The sequence below is a fragment of the Scophthalmus maximus genome, chromosome 2 (genome assembly GCF_022379125.1).
Source record: "Scophthalmus maximus strain ysfricsl-2021 chromosome 2, ASM2237912v1, whole genome shotgun sequence".
NCBI lineage: Eukaryota > Metazoa > Chordata > Actinopteri > Pleuronectiformes > Scophthalmidae > Scophthalmus > Scophthalmus maximus.
In genome coordinates this window covers 27,150,065-27,170,942 of record NC_061516.1, presented here as the reverse complement: position 1 = coordinate 27,170,942, position 20,878 = coordinate 27,150,065, and the positions used below count along the sequence as shown (strand labels likewise).

At 44.2% G+C, this 20,878-nt stretch overlaps 1 protein-coding gene across 1 annotated transcript; it reads right to left on the bottom strand.

Annotated features, from left to right (window-relative positions):
* Positions 1–787: 787 nt before the first annotated feature.
* Positions 788–15,690, bottom strand: zgc:77151 (uncharacterized protein LOC337153 homolog). The gene is made up of 12 exons (XM_047329068.1): positions 15,448–15,690; positions 10,207–10,359; positions 9,978–10,085; positions 6,903–7,116; positions 6,583–6,813; positions 6,386–6,495; positions 6,152–6,299; positions 5,583–5,635; positions 5,393–5,490; positions 5,059–5,299; positions 4,771–4,968; positions 788–4,087 (listed from the first exon to the last, which is right to left on the bottom strand). The coding sequence occupies exons 1-12, from the start codon at positions 15,466–15,468 to the stop codon at positions 2,915–2,917; spliced, it is 2,748 nt and encodes a 915-aa protein (XP_047185024.1). The 5' UTR covers positions 15,469–15,690; the 3' UTR covers positions 788–2,914.
* Positions 15,691–20,878: the final 5,188 nt, after the last annotated feature.

The following is a 20,878-nucleotide window of genomic DNA, read 5'->3' as shown; positions in this document are numbered from 1 at the left end:
ATTGTTTTCACCTTCGTCCAGGTCGTCGTTCGTCAGCACGAGAACTTCATGGAATGACGGAACTCGGGTCGAAACAGAATCCGTGAATTTGTTTTAACCACAGATTAGTCAAAGTGTTGTGTCAAACAATCGGCATCTAAAAGACCTGGCAGCTCCGGTTAATAAACGTAAAGGTTTTTCTAACGGGACGAATCAAACAGAGAGAGTGTGATATTATCAGACGCATTGAGAAATGATATATTGATTACTATGTTTCCACCGTTTGCTTGCTGTCAGCAGGATTACGCTCAAACGGATTTTGTCGTAAACAGTGAAAAGCTTTGAGTCTCAAATTAAAAGCAGATCGTCTGCTCGAGGAAGTCGAATCGTAAGGATTCTAACTTCCTGCTGCACCAACGGGAATATTCGCTTTTGTTCGGCATTTTGTTCCCGACGCCAAATTGGACACGATGAGGTCAAATACAAACGTTGACGCAGTGACACGAAATATCTCATCAGTTGAAATGTTCGTACTCGAGCTAAAGATTCGCGATCGAGCGTCGATCAGCGGCGAGATTCTCTCGACATCCGGAAGAGAACAGGAGAATATTCGTGGAAAAACTTGCAGGAATAACGACAAAACTTACGATAACGGACGAGACGTTTGAGTCCGGTGGTTTTTCTGAGCTTTGGTGCTTCTGTCCCGCTTACGATCTACAAACAATATCTGAACTCATTAATATTCACAAACTGTTCATATGAAGCCAAACAGTCAAAAACATCAGGACGAAAAAAAAAGGAGCAAATATTTCCATAACAAGTCGCCGCGTCGTTTAATTAAATTCTTTATGATAATTTTTTCTTTAAACTCTGGACAAAAAAGAAGAAGAAAGAAAATCTGATTAAATCTGTGTCGGAGTAGATTTGACGACTTCCTGTGAAGAAAAGATTTTGCAGCTTTGTCGAGAAAATTAATAACAACAACAATATGGCAACACTACGTAACTACGAATAAACAGCACCAGTTTGTTTCGGTGTCGTGGTCGATTCCACCACTCGGGTCAAAAACACAAAACAACGACAAGAAGGAAATAAAATTCATAATAATAAAAAAACTTGGCAGATATAAATATGCAAAACAAAAAAGACCGAATGAAGCAAACAGGTACAGTAGGTGTGCAAATCTGAACCGTCGCCTGTGGCGGGAGAAACGAAACAGACGAGTCGAAGGGAAAAGGCTGCGAGTCGAGAGAGACCGTGACGTTGGACTTGTTTCAGCGACGCAGGACTTGATCGTCACAACTCGGCGTCGATGTGTTTCGTGTTGGCACTTTGAATGAGAAGAGGAAGAGGAGGGGGAAGAAGAAGAGGAGGAAGAGGGAGCGGAGGCATCTCAGCCACGTTAGCTTAGCGTAGCACAAAGACTGGAAGCAGAGGGAAACAGCTGGCCTGGTTCCGTCTAGACCCAGATGAGTTCCTCTTCTTCGTAAGAGTCGTACGTAGCGTAGCCTCCCACAATATCACAGCTCTAATCCGTTAACACCAGGTGTGACTGTGCGTCACGGACCGGCAGCCATTTTAAACAAATACGCATTAAGATTAGTAGACTAGGCCCCGCCCCCCCGACGCAGACGCCGCTGGTGGGAAATGCATTTTTTGTGTGTGAAAAAACCTGAGGTAGTCTGAATGTTCGGGCTACACGTTCACATGTGAACAGCTGATGACGTGACGTCGTGGTGGTGATGAGAACGAGATGGCGGTGGCGGCGAGGCCACGGCGGGCCTCGCGATGCGAACAGCGGGGCTGGGAACCAGACCTGGCGACTAAAAACTTAAGCTCTCCGGACATTTTTGGAGTTTGCATGAAAAGTTCTAGATAAACTTTTGTGTTCTGACATACATCTCCTCCAGAAAAGTTCAGGGAAATGTCCGGACTTCAGTGACAAGCAGCTACAGACTGTAAATAAAGATGGACGACGTGGCGGCCCCAAATCCCCTGGATCGCCCCCTGGTGTCTGGCTGCAGTATAGGTCATAAGCCCCGCCCCCTCTATGTTAGTAGATGGGACATGGGCCAAAAAAAGTAAAGTTTTCCAAAGATGGTTTGTTCATCAGCACAAGACGGCGGCTGCATTTTTTTTCGTACAGCAGGAGGACATGGGGACGCGTCGTCCATCTTTATTAACATTCGTGATTTAAAATGTGAGAAATTAGTTTCGAGCTCAGTCGACATCCAGCCCCGCTGAAAGAGAAACAGATCCGACGTCAAGGTATCGCTCCGCGCGGATGAGTGTGAAGCCGGCGAGCGAACGGAGTCGCCGCCGGTTTAAGGCACGAGTGTGTCAGAAGCGTTCATCGATAATGGGCAGGAAACGCTTCGCCCAACGAACAGGAAACGCTCGCCCTAACGAGCTATAACGTGAAGAACGAGCAGCAGAAAAATAACTATCTCTCTGAAGAAGTAAGAGTAGGATTTAAAAATGAAACTACAGACGTACAGTACACTCTAGATGACGCCCTGATGCATAGCATCACCCATAATATATATATATATAATATTGACTTTAATTATCATGGATCTTATTCAATATTTCACTGTAACATTGAAGGGTGGAGTTAATAGTGTCATGGAGGTTATGGCAGTGTTTGTTAACGAGTCTCACTCCTCTGGTTGTCGTCTTTACGTTAAAGAGACGAACGTAGAGGAAGAGAAACTGATTGTCACGAGTTTCCTCTGCAAAGTTCAATTAAAAAATAAGAAAGAAAGAAAAGCAGGAAAATGGGAAACAAAGACAAGTTCAGGGTTCAGAAGTTCTCGTAGGAACGTCGTCGCTCCACGAGTTCAGACCAACACCAAAGCCCCGACGGTGACCACTACTTCCCAGATTCCCCCCCAAAATGTTTTTTTTTGTTTCATATCCGCAGAGTGAGAAAATCCTAATAACAGTGAGTGTCAGTGTTTGAAGGCTCCGCCCTCTGCAGCTCAGCGGGGCCCGGACCGGAGCAGGGGGCGGGACCGTTCTCCTCCAACTCCGACGTCTGTACGTCAAGTCGCTCCAGGTCGTTGTCGACCGCCTCCTCCTTCTTCGCTTCTTTCTTTATTGCCGCTCCGGCCTCCGGTTTCTCCGTCTCAGTCCGCTTGGTTTCTGCTTCAGGTCCCGGGGGAAGAAACTTCCCGAACCTGGTACCGTTCAGGTCGTCCTCCAGTTTCACCTGGAAGGGGGGCAGCCCGAGCAGGAAAGCCCTGATCCTGCTCGGCGAGCTCAGGTCTGCGGGTTCCTCCTGGTTCTTCAGCTCCGTCTCTGGCGCTCCTCCGGAGCTGGACCGCCCCCCCGGGGGGAAGTCCTCCTCCTGCTCCGAACCGGATCTGGGTCTCTTGGACGACGGCTGCTCCGCGTTCCCGTTGATCGCCGCCCGGCTCGACTCCGGTCCGTCTGCGCCGGGTCGCTTCACCGTGAAGCGCTTGCTGAGGTTGAGGGGCAGCGCCTGCTCGGGGGGCGGGGTGATGGGGGAGCATGGCGGCTTGGCGCTCAGGTCCTGGGACAGAGCCTCGGACAGTCGGCGGGTGAAGTTCTGCAGCTGCGACGAGTCCAGATGACGAGTCCTCATCAGTTGACACACCTGAACGCTGCAGTCCAGGTTCAGGGGCAGGACCCGGAGAGGGGGCAGCGGGGGCCGGCTCCTGGCGTCCCGGCTGCCCCCTCTCTGGGCTCCGTCGTCCACGTTGCACCCCGAGCAGCGGTTGTGGTGCTGGTCCCCGCCGGGATGAGGGGTGTCCGGGCTCCCGCTCTTGGGCTGCAGGGGGTAGATGGTGGGATGGTGCTGGGCCGGGTCCTGGGGCGTCAGCGCTGGGCTCTCCGGGCCCCGCTGGAGGCTGACGTGGTTCCTGAAGACGTCCAGAGGACACACGCCCTTGATGGGGCTGAAGCCGCCCAGAGATCCTCCGACAAAGTGGCGAGGCAGCGTGGCGAGGAGCACGGTGGGAGCAGGAGCCGCGGACTCGCCTCGGTCCGACGTCGGGTCATTTGGTTTGGGCTGGAAGGGGAGGAAGGGGGCGGACATGGGGGAGAGGTCCGGGGTGAGGGGCATGTTGACGGGGAGGAGGTTCGGCTGCGGAAGAGAGAAGAAGAAACAGAAGGTCACAAACAATCACCAGCACTTTTTCTTGTGATGAGATTTGTGTGTAAGAGTTTAAAACAGTTTTCAGGTATTGTCTCGGGGAAAATTTTGGAAAATTGTTTTACCCGTTCAGGTTTGAGACCAGCGGGAGATTGTTCGAGTCTGACACATTGACATGGACTGTAAATTTTCGGGTGGGGTGGAGTCTGAGTAGAGCGCCGTGGCGTTTTTCCTGCTGTATTCTCACATTTTCAGGAAGTTTTACTAGAGGGGGTTGGAAGGAAAAGTCCTGGAAAATCCAGACTTCAGTTGAAGTCAGATTCATTAGTCTGACTGTCCCTGTCATGCAGTGTCAGATGTTACTCGTAAGCTGCTTTCACACATGAACTGGAAAATTCCAGACATATTCCTAGAACTTTTCCTGCTAAACCCCCTCTGGTCAAATCTCGGGAGAATATCCAAGAGAATACATCAGGAAAACTCACAGCGAGCGAGTGGACGTGTCGACGACTCCACACAGACGACATGGAATGTTCTGGACATTTTTTCCTGTTGATGTGTCTGATGATCTGATTCTGCGTTCGTCATATGATAAAGGAAAACTTTTGGAAAATGTCCAGACACATTTTACAGACATTTTCCATAGTTCCTGTCTGTGGAGTGGGAGTCGTTACCCTGTGAGCGCCGCTCGGGGTCGGTGGTCCTCGACTCTGCTGCGGAGTCTCCACCACCTTGGCCTTGGCCTGCTGCTGAGCGAGCAGCTTGGCCTGAGCGAGCAGCGTGGCCTTGTTGCGAGTTCCCGGTGGACGACCTCGTCCACGCTTCACCATCAACACGCAGCCGCCACCGCCGCCACCGCTCGGGCTCACGACCTGATCGGAGAAAAGAGGAACACGTCATGGTCACGTCCGGCGTCTTAACGTCGTCAACGTTCTGATAAACCTGCATTGAACGTCACTTACAGTACGAGGAGGAAGAGGAGGAGGAGGAGGAGGAGGAGGAGGAGGAGGAGGAAGAGGAAGAGCAGCGGCGGGCGATGTCGTCGTCGTCGTCTTCTCCTTGGCTTTGGGTCTTGGTTTCCTTCCTCTCTGAAGTGGTTTCCTCCCTCGGATGCCTCGGGGTTTGGGAGGAGGAGTCGGGGATTCTGGGATTTTGAATTCGGTTCCTCCCGCTCGGAGGTGCTCTTCGTACGGGAGCATCAGCCTGAGACACGAGGTCATGAGGTCATGAGGTCATGCCACCCCCCGAGACCAGATCTGTGTGTGTGTGTGTGTGTGTGTGTGTGTGTGTGTTCACCTCTCGTAGTGTCTCCTGGTGCAGGTGGCGGCGCTGGTGCTGCCGGGGCAACCGCCCAGCTCGTTGTAGACCACCTTCCACAGTCGGTCCGACGTCACCTGTGACACACATTTCATCAAAATGTCGGACTGTTCCTTTACATGAAGTTGATCTGAGCGTGACGACGTCATGCTGTGTGTCGGTGACTCACCTTGTCGTAGCCTCCGAGACGTTTGACCACAGAGTACATGAGGAAGAGGTCGACTGAGGTCAGAGAGACGAGAAGTCAGAGATTAAACACTTCGATAAAACTTTATTCTCTGCTCCTGCTTTTAATAAAACATGTTCTCACTTTGTCATGAAGGATTATTGAGATTAATGTCAGTTTATCATTTTAAATCTAGAACCTGACAGATATGGATTTTTGGGGCCAATGCAGATATATCGGACAATATAAATATTTAAACAAAAAATGTCAACGATTCCTAAGCCATCGTTGAAATTTGAGTCTTGATATTTTACAGTTTAAACAATAAATCTTACTATAGATAACTAAAAATTAAAGAAAACACAAATATGTAGAGCTTGAGTTAAGAAAATAAACATTAAAAAAATTCTGCATTGTTTATTCTGTAAAATAAAAGTTTTCATGTCAGTAAACATGATCTGAGAAGGACTCGTATCGGTGTGCTGCATTTAAAAGTTAATCTGCAAAACTTTCTAAAAACACTGAAGAGACAGAAACTGAGAGACTGAGAGAAGACGGAGGTAGAGACTGACTCTTCTTGAAACCCAGGTTCGGGACCTTGTGGATCGCCGCCCCCTGACGCTCCATGAAGGTGAAGAGCTGATCCAGGAACAGCTGCTCCTCAGGGTGAGGCAGCCAGCTGCTCTCACAGCCCAGCTCCACGCTGCCCATCACGTTCTCCTGACGGACAGAGAGAGAGACTGTCAATCATACAGTCGGAGTGTCATATTATCATATCATCTCAAATATGATTTAACAGAACAAACCTTCATCCTCTCGATCCACGACTCTGATTGGCCGGAGGTCGGGGAGTCTTTGCCGTCGCGGCCCCTCCTCTTGCGAGGTCGACCTCGCAGACTGAGAGACGGACATCCGGCTGGAAGAAACACAAACAATAACGTGAATAAAGATTCATATTAGCATATTCATAACTAACGGAGCTTCTGGTGTTTGAGACGCTCACCGAACTGCCAGGAGAAGCCGGCGCTGCTCTCCAGCGTCGGGTGGTTGAACGTGTCCCTGCAGTACATGAGCCGGGCGCTGGGCGGCGCCCTGACGCCCCCCAGCGCCAGCAGGTGGGGGTCCTGTAGCCCCGCCCCCCTCGCCCCGTCCAGGACGCGCCTCTGCAGCGAGCGGAAGCGACAGTACTGCGGGTAACTGAGCACTCGGACGCCCTGACGCTCCGACGGGCCGTCTGAGGAGAGAGAGAGAGATATCAGTCACCACGGGTCGGTTCAGAATCTCTGTGTGTGCGTTTGATTCGTTTGCTTCTGTGTTTCTTACTCTCAGTTTTGTTTTTGAACGGCTCGACGTTCGAGTCCGACAGACCGACAACGTCGCTGATGACGTCGACGGTCTGTGGAAGTTTGTGGAGGCCGTTGGTCGGGACCGTCGGCAGCTTCGGACTGTGACTCCAACCTGCCGGCTCCACGCACGACCACCTCACCAGGTCCTCCACCCGCAGGACCATCTTCCTGGACACGGCCAACAGCTCATCCTGGACGGACACGCACACGGACACACACACAAGGACACACACACGCACGCACGCACGCACGCACGCACGCACGCACGCACACACACACACACACACACACACACACACACACACACACACACACACACACACACACACACACACACACACACACACACACACACACACACACACACACACACACACACACACACACACACACACACACACACACACACACACACACACACACACACACACACACACACACAGAGTCGTTTAAAAACAAAGATAACGATGAATTTCCTTCGCTAAGTTTTACAAGTGGTCACTTCACCAACGAGTAAAGACACGAGTGTTTAAAGTTATTTTGAGCCTGTGAATCAATCAATCAAACTTTATTAGTACAGCAATGTACAAGTGCTTCACAATCGACCGATGACCCAATAATAAAAATAAAACCAATTAAAATGCTGACATTTAAAAATACTGTAGATTACATTTATAAAATATATAGTAGCGATAAAATAAAAATGATAAACTTTATTGATCCCAGAACTGGGAAATTCTGGTGTTACAGCAGCAGTTATAAAAAATTATGAAGCAATATATGAAATACAAACCACAAAGACGACACAAGAACAAGGAATATAAATATGAAGAATGGACATAAAATGGTGGACGTGAGGAGCGGAGATTTGTTTGACGACGTCGTGGCGTCCGACAGCGACTCGCCACAAAAATATTTTTTTTACTAAAAACCTAAGGACAACAATAAAGTATAAAGGGAATAAAGTTATTCAATGCTCAGATTTTTGATCATCAGCCATCTTTTCTGTTTTGACATGACGAGACTGGAACCGGCTCGCTCGCCCTCTGGCGTCGTTACATAACTTTTCACACGTTAACTTTGAAAACGACTGGAGCAAGAAGTCGTCCGACGAGTTCCACCACTTTTCCTTTTGTCTCGTCTCGAGTCTTTCGTTCTTTTTAATTCTACGTGAAAAACCACGTCATTGCTCCGACACAGAGCCAAACGGAGGTGATGACCACATGAGGCGCCGCTGCTCACTGACAGTCACAAAGTGATGATTTAAAGGGGCAGTCAGCGATTCTAAAGCAGGACACTAGGGACGCACCGAAAGGAAAATAGTTGGCCGTAACAGAAAAATAATGAACCACTTGGCCGAAGGAAGACTACCGCATATCTGAATAGAAACTTCCTCAGTGGAACATCGAAGGTTCAAAATGTTGAAAAATTTGGTTTCAGACGAGTCATGAGATTTACATCAGGGTGATTTTCATGTGGAGGTGGAGCTGCAGCTCAGTGTTAAGGAAATGTTTCATCTGAAACCAGTTTTTTCCATCTGCAAGACTCTGACGCAGACGTGATTATCAGTGAAGATGATTATCAAATAATATCAGACAATGTCAGGCATTTTACAAAGAGGAAAATAATATAAACAAGATTTAAAGACCAACAAAGAGACTCTGAAATTTAATGTGTTTGGATCCTTGGAGGCAGCGTTCACGTCAACAGATCATTAAAAGTTCTTTTAAAGGACGACCAGATTAAATTAGTGATGCGTTCAGGCTCAGTACGAGTTCACAGGACCGGACGGTCACAGCGTCATGAATCGTAATGAATCGTATTATTGTTTGTGTCGTGTGCAATTTTTTTTCCTACATATTTTTTTTTTTTCAATTTTCTCCACTACAAATAAGTTGCTTTGCAGCTTAAGAATAAAAATATAGAAAATACATATAACCAACAAATAAATGACGTATTGTTAAAGTGAGAAAAGATTATATTGAAATTCACTAGTGACTCACCGTAGCGGATAATAACCTAGATTATTGTACATTGGTAGATTTACTGAAGTATTAATGTCACTGTGACTTCAGCTGTGAATCTGACTTCTTCTGTTTCACTTCCTCTCATCATGTCAAATTAAACGAGTTTCTCTTCTCTGATCCGACGAGACAAACTCAGTTACCATAAAAAGATGAAAGTGAATCGTTCATAAAGAAGTTTAATTATTTTTTGATTCTGCAGCTTTTTGATGTTTAGTCGAATCAACAGACGAAGAAACGGAAAAGAAAAAAAAATCTAATAAACGTCAGTGACTGACTATTCAGCTTCTAGAAAAGAAGCGGAATAGTTTTTATTCCAATAAACTGAAACTCAAGACCTGACTGAGGACGATTCGCCTGCGACTGATTAGAACTGAAACAGTTTCACTTCCTGCCGTCAGAATCTCTGATGAATGATCATAAATTAGAGTCAGAATGTTCTGTTCAAACAGGATCTGCTCATTTTCACCACAATGTAAAGCCACAGGACCAGAACCGGGTCAGAACCACATCACTGGAGTAGAGCAGAATGACAGGACAAAGGGGGCGGAGCCAGGAATGTTTATTTTGTCACAGAGAATAATTAATGATAAAAACTATCAGAGACATTTACTGATGATTCTGTGATTGGAGGTGGTTTGATCCAAATTAAAATCTGGATTTTATTAGTGAATCTTTGTTTCATATTCGTGTTTTTTCATATTGTTTTGATGATGAATCTGTTGAGCCTGTCGGGCCTCGACTGACATAAGTGCCTGTCAGTTATTGAAAAGTTATGTCGAGGTCAGAGAGAAGTTTGTTTTACATCATGAAATCCGAAACCGGAGCCTGTCACCGTGACAACCTGAGTCATTCGAGGCCTTGAAGAGTTCAGGAAACTGAGCTGCGGAGGTCGGTGTGAAGGGGGAATTTTAGGATTTTTGTCAACAGATTTCTGACGTGGGAAACAGACTCAATGATTTTCTATCAATAGACAGAAGATTCATGTGAGTGGAGAGACAAGGTCGTCTCCTCGACCTCTGACCCACCTCTCCGTGCTCCCTGGTCCGGCCCTTCGGTGTGTCCTCCGGTAAGAAGTAGAGTCTGGCGCTGGCCAGGAGGTGGCGCCGGGTCTGGTCTTCCCAGAGTAGAGTCACCTGCACACGAGGAGGAAGAAGAAGAAGAAGGTGTCAACAAAGAAAGATGGACGACATGACTTCATCTTCATATACAGCTGCTGATCGTTTTTATATACAGTCAGTGATCGAGGTTCCTCACCTCAGCGATGCAGACCGGGTCCTGAGGTCCACAGCGGATGAAGTAGAACTCCCCGAGCCTCCAGACCTGGACCGGCCCGTCGGCCCGAGCCCGGCTGCTCACCGACTTGTAGAAGGCGTAGCTGCCTCGCTGGCAGGACGGAGCACCCAACCACTGACGGAGAGGAGGGGGAGGAGTCAGTGAGGTCACAGACAGAGCAACCGACACGGAGAAAAGATCAACAAACCAGGATTTATATCCACGTCGCAGTCGCCTCATCCATCCACCAGGATGTTTCAAAACCAACAGCAGAAAATCCAACCAAGCTTCAGGGAGTAGAAGGAAATCAGATTCAAAATCATTTAAGATACAGCTAATTTTTTAATAATTCCTGTATTTCAAACTGTATTATTATTATTATCATACCCAATTCTGGATCAAAAAAGTGCATCTATCTATCTAACAACGTTCTCCTCCCGGGCGAGTTCACACTGTGACTTCTGCAGAATTCCTCCTGTGACATTGAAGTTGCAGCGAGGCAGAGTTTCTTTCCTCATGTACAATCAGCATATTGTAATATATTTAACAAGTCACAGAGCAGATGTTAAATATTAACTCTTCACACTGTCGAGTGCAGCAGACGGATCTGCAGCTGATACGACTAACAACATGTTCTAAACATGTTCTAAATATGTTTTAATGAGTCCGAATATGTTCTGTATTTGTTAAAAAAACGTTGTGATCATGTTGTGAACATGTTTGTCAGCAGCAGACAGTGAATCTGTTTCTCTGCTGCTCTGACAAAGTGTCGAGCGGTGATGAAACGTCAGACGTGTAGAAACGAGTCTGATCTGAACCGTCTGTAGGTGTCACACACGTCTGTTCCACATTTCTCTGTGAACATATGAATAATATTTAAAAAACAGCTGATTCTACAGAAACAAAGAGCAGCTTCCTGTTTTCATTCCAGTACGACACATTTCAAAACGCCTGGTGAGTTAAACTAATAAACCAGAACATCAGTGAATGGAGATCAAACACTCCGGATGATGATCAGATCAGATCTCACACACGGAACATGTCCGACTGTTTTCATCAATGAAAACGCCAAATCAAGGAGACAATGTGAAAAAGTGAAAAAGTGATAAAACTAAAACAAAACGGACAAACGGGTCAAAATCTCTGTTCAATCGTCAAACATTCAGCAGCTTAAAGTTCATTAATAAAGGGTTCATAACCTATAAATGAAAGTTTTAACTTCAGAACCCGCCGGCCGGTTTGAGAATAACATTTTCTAAGAAAATAACAAATAAATCTACAAATTAACATAATTATTTTTTAACTTTCCCCAGCGTCCTTGACAACATTCACTTCAGTCAGGACAAAAAACTAAAAATAAATCTGTGATATTTCATTAAAATCACATTTAATATCTCTTCAAAATAAATAAATAGTTGTGGCGAACCACAAAAAAAGAATCTGATATTAATTGACAAGAAGAAGAAAAAAAATCTGGTGTTTCACTGAATCGCAGCGACTCGAACCGGACGACGGCATCGAGGAGAGTTTGACGTTCGACGATCAGCTTTTATGAGCATGTTCTGTGATATTGATCCATCGAGCCGCTGCTGCTTCTCTGTGAAGCTGCGTTTTGGTGCCAGAGGCGAGAAAAGACTGAATTACAGACGCTGCTCACGAAACACGATCCTCCGCCGCCGCACAGCTGCGACCAGACGGAATCAAGACAGAGACGGAAAAACACACGAGAATCTGGGACCAGACGAAAAAATTAACCCCTCAATAAACTAATTGATCGATAGTTTTGAACTTGATGTGGGGGGAAAAATCACAACAAATATAAATTCACAATTTAGCTCAGATTTCAGAAACTGGGAAACCGAACGTTTTGAAATTTCTACTTTAAGAAAATAAAAAAACGAACTATAAAATTATTTATTGATGAATCTACTGATCGTTTGATATGGGAAACACAAACACAAATAGAGCTGCGACTAAAGACTATTTTCATTATCGATTCATCTGTCGATTATTTTCTGGATTAATCGATTAGTTGTTCGGTTCATAAAATGGTGACAAATGTCGATTGTGTTTCCCAAAACCACCAACATGACGTTTTGTTTTATCCACAAAGATCTTCAGTTCACTGTCACAGAGGAGCAAAGAAACCAGAACATATTCTTATTTAAGAAGATGAAAGAGTTTTTTTTCATAAAAACTACCTGAACCAATTAATCGATTCTCAAAATAGCTGCAGATTTATTCAGCTTAACCGTTGCAGCTCAACAGTTTTTCCTGATTTGTTTCCCGTCACTCAAACTACTCCCTGCAGCTCCTCTGTTCCCCGTGAGGCGTTCGAGCTGCAGGACACTGCAGGATTTTTTTTCTTTTACCATATTGTTTATTATCCCATGAGAAATAAAAAGGCCCAGTGTTACAGTAGGAACTCGGGGGCGTGGCCTTGCGTGATGAAGAGTCACAAAATAAAAAAACGTTTCCTCAGAAACTTCAGCGTCGCTCGAGCAGCAGCTGCAGCGACGCCTGAGCCGGAATATTCCCAAAGTCTCACTACTGTGTTGATCATCCACAACCCCCACCCCACCCAGCGCACCCCCTCCCCCTCCCAAACCACACACACACACCCGCCCTCCCCTCTCCCCCTCCCCCGCCCGCTGCAGCTCTGCAGACTCGCTGCATCAGGCCTGGGATCCATTTTTAAGAAACGCAGAAAACAGAAAATCATCTGTGCAGCGACATCATCAACACTGACAGTGACGTCACGACACAGACTGTGATGACATCACTGTGAAGCATCTCACACACACACACTTTATGGTCCTGTGGGCATATTTGTAAGACATGAAAAAATTCAACATGAATTTAAAAAAACTACAATACTGAGAGTTATAGATGAACATATTGGGCATTAATAAAATGTAATTACATATTGTGAGAATATTAAACAGATACGGACGAGGAAGGAATAAAACTGATGTTTTTTTAAGTGAATATTGGTTTATTATAGTTTAGAGAAAAAACACTGTTATTAATAATCTTTACATGAACATTACTGGATTATTTGACATGGATGACATAGAAAAAGAGATGAATATATTAATATACAAATGTTTTTCTTCTGGAGTTTGAGCAGAACAGAGAAGTAGAGAAGATAAAAAGTAGAATCTGAGCTCAACGGGCACAATGTCGCCCCCTACAGGACGACCACAGACACTGACGTCATATTGTGTTATATTAACAAGAGGAAAACAACAAATCAGTTTTAGTCTGTTTGTGGATTCATTGTATCAAGATGATAATAAAGTGTTAAAAAAAATTAAAATCATTTTAAAATAATTGTTTAAATAATGAATATATCTATAAAATGTTTTTTTTTTTTTTTTTTTACATTTTTAAGATTAATTTAATATATATACATATATATATATATCGGCCAACATGCGGGTATTGGAAATTTTTCACTCCCTACTAACAGTATCAGCATCGTCCCCCAGAAATCCATATAACGGTCGAGCTCTAATCAATATTCATACGAGCAGAAAAAACAAACCACAAGGACAAACTGGAACAAAGTGAGATAAACTCAGCTCTGCTCAGAATCACACATCTGAACTTTCACTCAGAGAATATATGATGAACACCAGCAAGTGTAATAAACTAACTATTATAATCGACTGTATAGAAGTTATATGAATATCACACAGAGGTCTGCTGGGGGAGAGGGAGGAGGGAGGGAGGAGCCTGGTGGTGGAAACAAGGGCTGAGCAGGAAAATAAAAGCCACATAATATAATCTGAGCAGCAGCAGCAGAGCTCAGTGTAACATGTGAACACACACACACACACACACACACACACACACACACACACACACACACACACACACACACACACACACACACACACACACAGAGAAGAATTTAAAATGGAAACCCTAAATCTGCAGCTGCTTGCGTCAGTTCTCGTGATATTTCTGGGAATAAAATGCAGCGAGAAGGAAGAAAAAGAGAGAGAGAGAAAAAAAAACTGAATATGAATATTATTATAATAATAAAATGTCCCCTGCTCTTGGACAATGAATAAATGAACAGAGACAAACACGCCTGACAGAATTATTGACCTTGGCGATATCCTGTTATTGAAAAAAACCCTCACAAGTTCACCACTTGGGGGGAGGGGAGGATAAATAAAACTGAACACTGCAATAAATTAATATTTATGAAGAGAATTTTATAGTATGGAAATATAACAAACACTACTGGAATATTTAAAAGCAAACAGACACACAACACTTCAACATATGTGTGAAAATAAACTCTCCTGACTAAGTAAGTGTGTGTGTGTGTGTGTGTGTGTTCTCTGGATGTTTCCTGGCTTTAGAAGCAGAACATAATCCTCCATATTTCAAGTACAAAAACTCCATATTTACCCTTCACACACACACACACACACACACAATATTAACATTCCTCCTTAAACTGAGGTAATTACGACGGAGACAAAATGTCGGGGGTTGAATGGGGGGGGTTATAATAATATCAATATGCTTCTTCTTCCTGCTCCACCTCGTCTCTGTCGACACAAAATAAAATAAATAAATGAAATCCTTCATATTCACGTCGGAGGAGAAAAAATATTGAATATTCTCAGAGTCGGAAATGAAAAAAGTCGATGCGACATTTTTTTTTTCTTCTGTTTTTTTCAGGTGAACACGAACTGAAAAGTTTCATGATTTTCTGAACCGGACGAACGGGCCTTCGAGGCTCGACGCGATCCGGCGGCTCGGGGCTGCGGGGGGGTCCACACACACACACACACACACACACACAAAGAAATCAATCATTAACACGCTGGAAATATGAAGGAATATTGAAGATGTGATGTGGAACGACCGGTGTCACCGCCGCCCCGGTCCCCCGACCCCCGGCGACGATCACTCACATCGGCGGTGAGAAGTGTTTGTCCTCCTCGGGGGGGCACGGGGGGGGGCACGGGGGGAAGTTGAGGCTGCGTGAATAAAGTTGATCCGTCAGAGGAACCGAGTCGAGACGGAAAACAATCAACACGACGCGGTCAAAGTAAAACGGAATCCGGCGGCGGAGGAGCGGAGCCCGGCCCCGGTTGACGGCGACACACGGTGGAGTTATCCAACCCCCCCTCCCCCCGTCAACAGGTCGACGAGCCGCCGGAGAGAAGCGACATTAATGTAGAATCATATCGTCGTTACCTGAATCACATTGTGCTCCATGGCGGTCCTGCATTCCCTCCGCGAGGCCCCTCTCCGGTTACACCGCCGGGACTCGCCGACACACAAACAAACGCACCGAGGAGGAGGAGGAGGAGGAGGGAGGGGGGGCGGTTAAAATAAAAAATATTAAAATAAATACAAATATTAAATAAACAACAGGAGGCAGCGGGTCCTCCTCCGCGCGGCTCCTCGGTGAGACGCGGCGGGTTAGGGGCGGGGCCTAAGTTTAACACAAGTTAACGTTAAAGTCACACCGGAACCGCTGCGGGAGCATCTCTGGCTGGCGCGACGTACTTCCGGCTGAAACAAAATCCGAGGGCGGGACTTGGGAGAGAAGAAGAAGAAGAAGAGTATCACAGTCCAGTATTAGTACTCTTATATAGGTCAAAATCACTAATGTACTGTGACGTAGGTCAACCTGTACTAATACTACAGGGCAGTACAAGTATTGTGATACAGAACAAAAAGTAATAGTATTACAGTGCAGTACAAGTACTATGATATAGAACAAAAAGTACTAACACTAGAGTGAAGTACAAGTATTTTGATACAGAACAAAAAGTACAAATACTAGAGTGCAGTATTAGTATTCTAATACAGTTCAAAAAGTGCTAATACTACACAACAGTGCAGTACAGGTACTCTGATATGGGTCAAAAAGTAATAATACTACAGTGCAGTACAAGTATTAAGATAAAGGTCAAAAAGTACTAGCACTACAGTGCAGTACAGGTGCTCCAGTATGGGCCAAAAAGTGCTAAGACCACAGTGCAGTATAAGTTCTCTTATATAGGTCAAAATCACTAATGTACTGTGATATAGGTCAATCAGTACTAATACCACAGTAGAGTGCAGTACATGTACTCTGATATGGGTCAGAATGTACAAATACCACAGTGCAGTATAAGTACTCTCAAGTCTGTCTTTTAAAAATCCTGTAATACTTTATACTTTTATAATTTACACATTCCAGGTATTTATTTTATGAATACTCTGAATCTGAAAAAGGTAGAACAGTAATAAAGACAGTATTTTTTTGCATAGCAGCTGAAAATTATACAGTTACCTGAGTTTCTGAAGTAACAAAACAAAAGTATTAGTGTCAAGTTATGAAAGTAAAAGTACTCATTGAACAGAACAGATCATTTATTTATTTGTTAAATCTGTAAATATGAAAATGAAATTGATTGACACTTAAAATATGCAGCCTTGTGTTCATAATTACAAACAGGCTGTATGAACAATATCTCCCAGGAATTAATCTTTACATTAGAGCAGGCTTCTCTGTGGGAATATGAACATTAAAAATTAATTGACATTATAATGATCAGGCCTGTTACCATGGAAACAACAGACTCAACTGCATAAAAAAACTGTCAATCATGACGTCAAATAACTAATGAATAAAATATGACCAGGAACATGAACACGTGAAAAAAAAACGTGATGAGAACGACCTCACATGACATGGAGGGGGCGTGGCTTATGACCTGTACTGCAGCCAGACACCAGGGGGCGATCAGGAGGATTTGACTTCACTTTAGAGGAGACGACATGTCGTCCGTTTTAGTTTACAATCGGTGGTTGAGACTCATAGGTCCCGGATTCTCTACTGTATGTTATTAAAACAATTCCCTATTTATTCAGTGGAATAATTTAATGGTATTATATGGATCAATAATTCTAATAGGGAAGAAATATTGATAAACAGCTGCTGTTTGTAACTATGAAGATCTGCAGCTTCAAAAACGTTATTGTCGCGTTCAAGCACAAACGCACACATTCACAAATGAGATGAAAGTGATGAATCAAAAAGATACAAATGCAAAATATGAGAAAAGAATTGTGTAAAATACTTTTAGTGAAAGTTTGATTCAGTAGAAAACTGTAACGAGGAGCTTGTTTATTAATAATAATCTGAATATACTTGTTCTAACTCACTGTGATGAAGCTGTGAGCAGATTGAAGAACATGTTTGATGGTTTATTGATTATTTCAGCAGGAGTCAACACTTTGTGTTGCATTTTTATTATTGATTTTCTGTTTATGGACGAGATGATGGAGGGAGGTGAAGGGAAACTGCTGTTACCAGATGTCTCCAGCAGGGGGGAGGAGGCACGTGCTGAACTTCCACAAAGCTGAGCTACCCCCCCTCTCACCCCCCCTCAACCCCTCACCCCCCTCTTTACCCCTCTCACACCCCCACCCCCCTCTTTACCCCTCTCACCCCCCTCTCACCCCCCTCTTTACCCCTGTCACACCCCTCACCCCCCTCTTTACCCCTCTCATCCCCCTCTTTACCCCTATCACACCCCCACCCCCCTCTTTATCCCTCTCACCCCCCTCTCACCCCCCTCTTTATCCCTCTCACCCCCCTCTCACCCCCCTCTTTACCCCTCTCATCCCCCTCTTTACCCCTGTCACACCCCTCACCCCCCTCTTTACCCCTCTCATCCCCCTCTTTACCCCTATCACACCCCCACCCCCCTCTTTACCCCTCTCACCCCCCTCTTTACCCCTCTCACCCCCCTCTTTACCCCTCTCACCCCCCTCTTTACCCCTCACACCCCCCTCTTTACCCCTCACACCCCCCTCTTTACCCCCCTCACCCCCCCTCAACCCCTCACCCCCCTCCTTACCCCTGTCTCACCCCCCCTCACACCCTCACCCCCCTCTTTACCCCTCTCACACCCCCCCCCCCCCCCTCACACCCCCACCCCCCTCTTTACCCCCCTCACCCCCCTCTTTACCCCTCTCACACCCCCCCCCCCCCCCCCCCCCCCCCCCCCCCCCCTCACACCCCCACCCCCCCTCCATGAGGCTCCAGCCCGCCGGTCGAGTCCCAACAGGCCTCAACTCGACTCAAACCCTCGGATCAGAGAAACTCTCTGATTCTGACGTCACGTGTTCTCACATGTTTCTTAATATCTCAAGGATGAAATAAAAAAACAGAGAATCATGGCAAAGACAAACACCGAGGTCAGGAAATATTCAGATTGTATATTGAAGTAACAAGATGAATCTGTGAAGAGATTTTTTTGTACTTTTTATTAGATAAATAAAAGTAAAGCTGATTTCAATACTTTGTATACTGACGTATTTTTTATAACATATAACATTTAATTTCTAATCGTCAAAGTTACAAATGTAGTAAAAAGTGAAGTATTTCTTCTGGACAGGAGCAGAAAAATGGAAGTATACTCCAAGGAAGTACAAGTACCTCAAAGCAAGTAAGGAAGTAAAATGTCTGTTTAGTAAATCAAAAGTAAAACTACCACTTCATGTACTGTACATTTAATGTAGTCCTCTGTTTGTCAACGTAAAAAGACACAAAAATAAGTTCTGACTCACAAATATTTGTTTAATTTTAATTTAATTTTTTCCTTTTTTGTAATTTTTTGTTAAATTAAATGTATCCTACTTTATTTTCTCTTTAAATTATTGAGTTATTAATGATCCAGTGAGTTAACAGAGGAAATTCAATAAAAAAAATAAAAATTAAGATTATTAGTCTGGGTCTTTTCTCCCTTTGAGCTGAGGGTTAGTGTCAGTTGGTGCTTCAAATTTCTTTTATGAATTATTAAGGACAAATCTGCAGCATTTCCTAACACAGCCTGTGATTTACTATTTTGTTTTATGAATCAGGTCAAATATTGTTGTTTTATTACTTTAATATGTTTCAAACCTGGAGAAACGTAGAGTTTCCTTTGCTCGCCTCACGGTGGCGTCACGTCTCTGGGCACGTGTCAGTGTTGTGTCGGAGTCCTGAACCAGGAATCCTCACAACTACAACTCCCATGATCCCTCGCTCTGTCTGTAGTTACTGATTTAAATCGACAGACCTCTAGTGGCAGGATTAATAAAGTCAATCTGGTTTCAATCATTTCCGTTTTTATGTTTTTATGAAACTGTGCAGGAACATTAAGGAAACATTAAAAAACTTTTTGAAAAACAAATGTTGGGAAAACATTCCTGGATCCACTCCAGAACTTTACATCGAACATATTTATGTAAATCTGCTCAGTAGATTGTCAGTGATCATATTTCTCTGACATGTTGCTGTTCACATTATTTACAGATACATATTCCTCATTTCCTTCCTCTGCTCCAGCGTCTGGGAACCAGAGCAGAGTTTAAGTCAGATCATTATTCTGCTCCGGCCTCATGACTTCTGTTTGTTTGTCTCCTGAATATGATATTTACATCCCCTCATGTTCTCTGGACTGTAAACGTTTGGTTGGTTCACTATCATGTGCTGAGAATAACGAGGAATATCGATGAATGTTATGCTTTGACTTTCATCCCCAAATGACCTGCAGCAGGAGGAGGAGGAGGAGGAGGAGGAGGAGGAGGAAGAGGAGGAGGAGGAGGAAGAAGAGGAGGAAGATGAGTAGGAAGAAGAGGAGGAGGAGGAGAAGGAGGAAGAAGAGGAGGAAGAAGAAGAGGAGGAAGTAGAGGAGGAGGAGGAGGAAGAAGAGGAGGAAGAAGAGGAGGAGGAAGAGGAGGAGGAAGAAGAGGAGGAGGAAGAAGAGGAAGAAGAGAAGGAGGAGGAGGAGGAAGAAGAGGAGGAGGAAGAAGAGGAGGCTGCACCAAGAATGGAGGTGAGGAGGATAAAAAACAAACATCCGGCTGCAGCAGCTATTTGTCCTCTTTGCTGCAGTGCTACACACACTCACACACACACACACACACACACACACACACACACACACACACACACATAGTATATATACTATATATATGATATATAGTAAATATATTGTATATATATTGAGTGTATATATAGACACTGTATCTTTAGGATATAGTGTCTTTATATACTATATATATATATATACACACATGCATCATATATACATACTATATATTTATGTCACACTATATATATAATATACACACTATATTTATAGTGTATAAATATATACTATAATATATAAACAATAAATACACACATCATATATAGTGTATATATTATATATAGCATATATACAATACAATCAATATTATATATTATATACACACTATATATACATTCTATATTGTGTGTATGTACATATACACTATATACCATAGTTTGTATATATAGTATATATACTACGTATTGTACTCTATATACTAAACTATACACTATATTGTGTGTATGTATAGTATAGACTACAGTGTGTGTACACGCACACTATATATATATATATATCCTAGTTTTATTATGCACAAAAACTGATTGAAGAATCAAAAGCTTGTTTGCTGTTTTTATGATTCCACATATCTGTTTGTTTGTTTATTTGTTTGTCAGCAGGATTAAAGACTCCACGAGCGTTCTGATTGGACGACAGAACGAGAGAAGGGTGATGATATCAAACAGCTGACAGTGTTTTACAGGAAGAGAAAGTAAAAGTAGCAGGAGTCGACC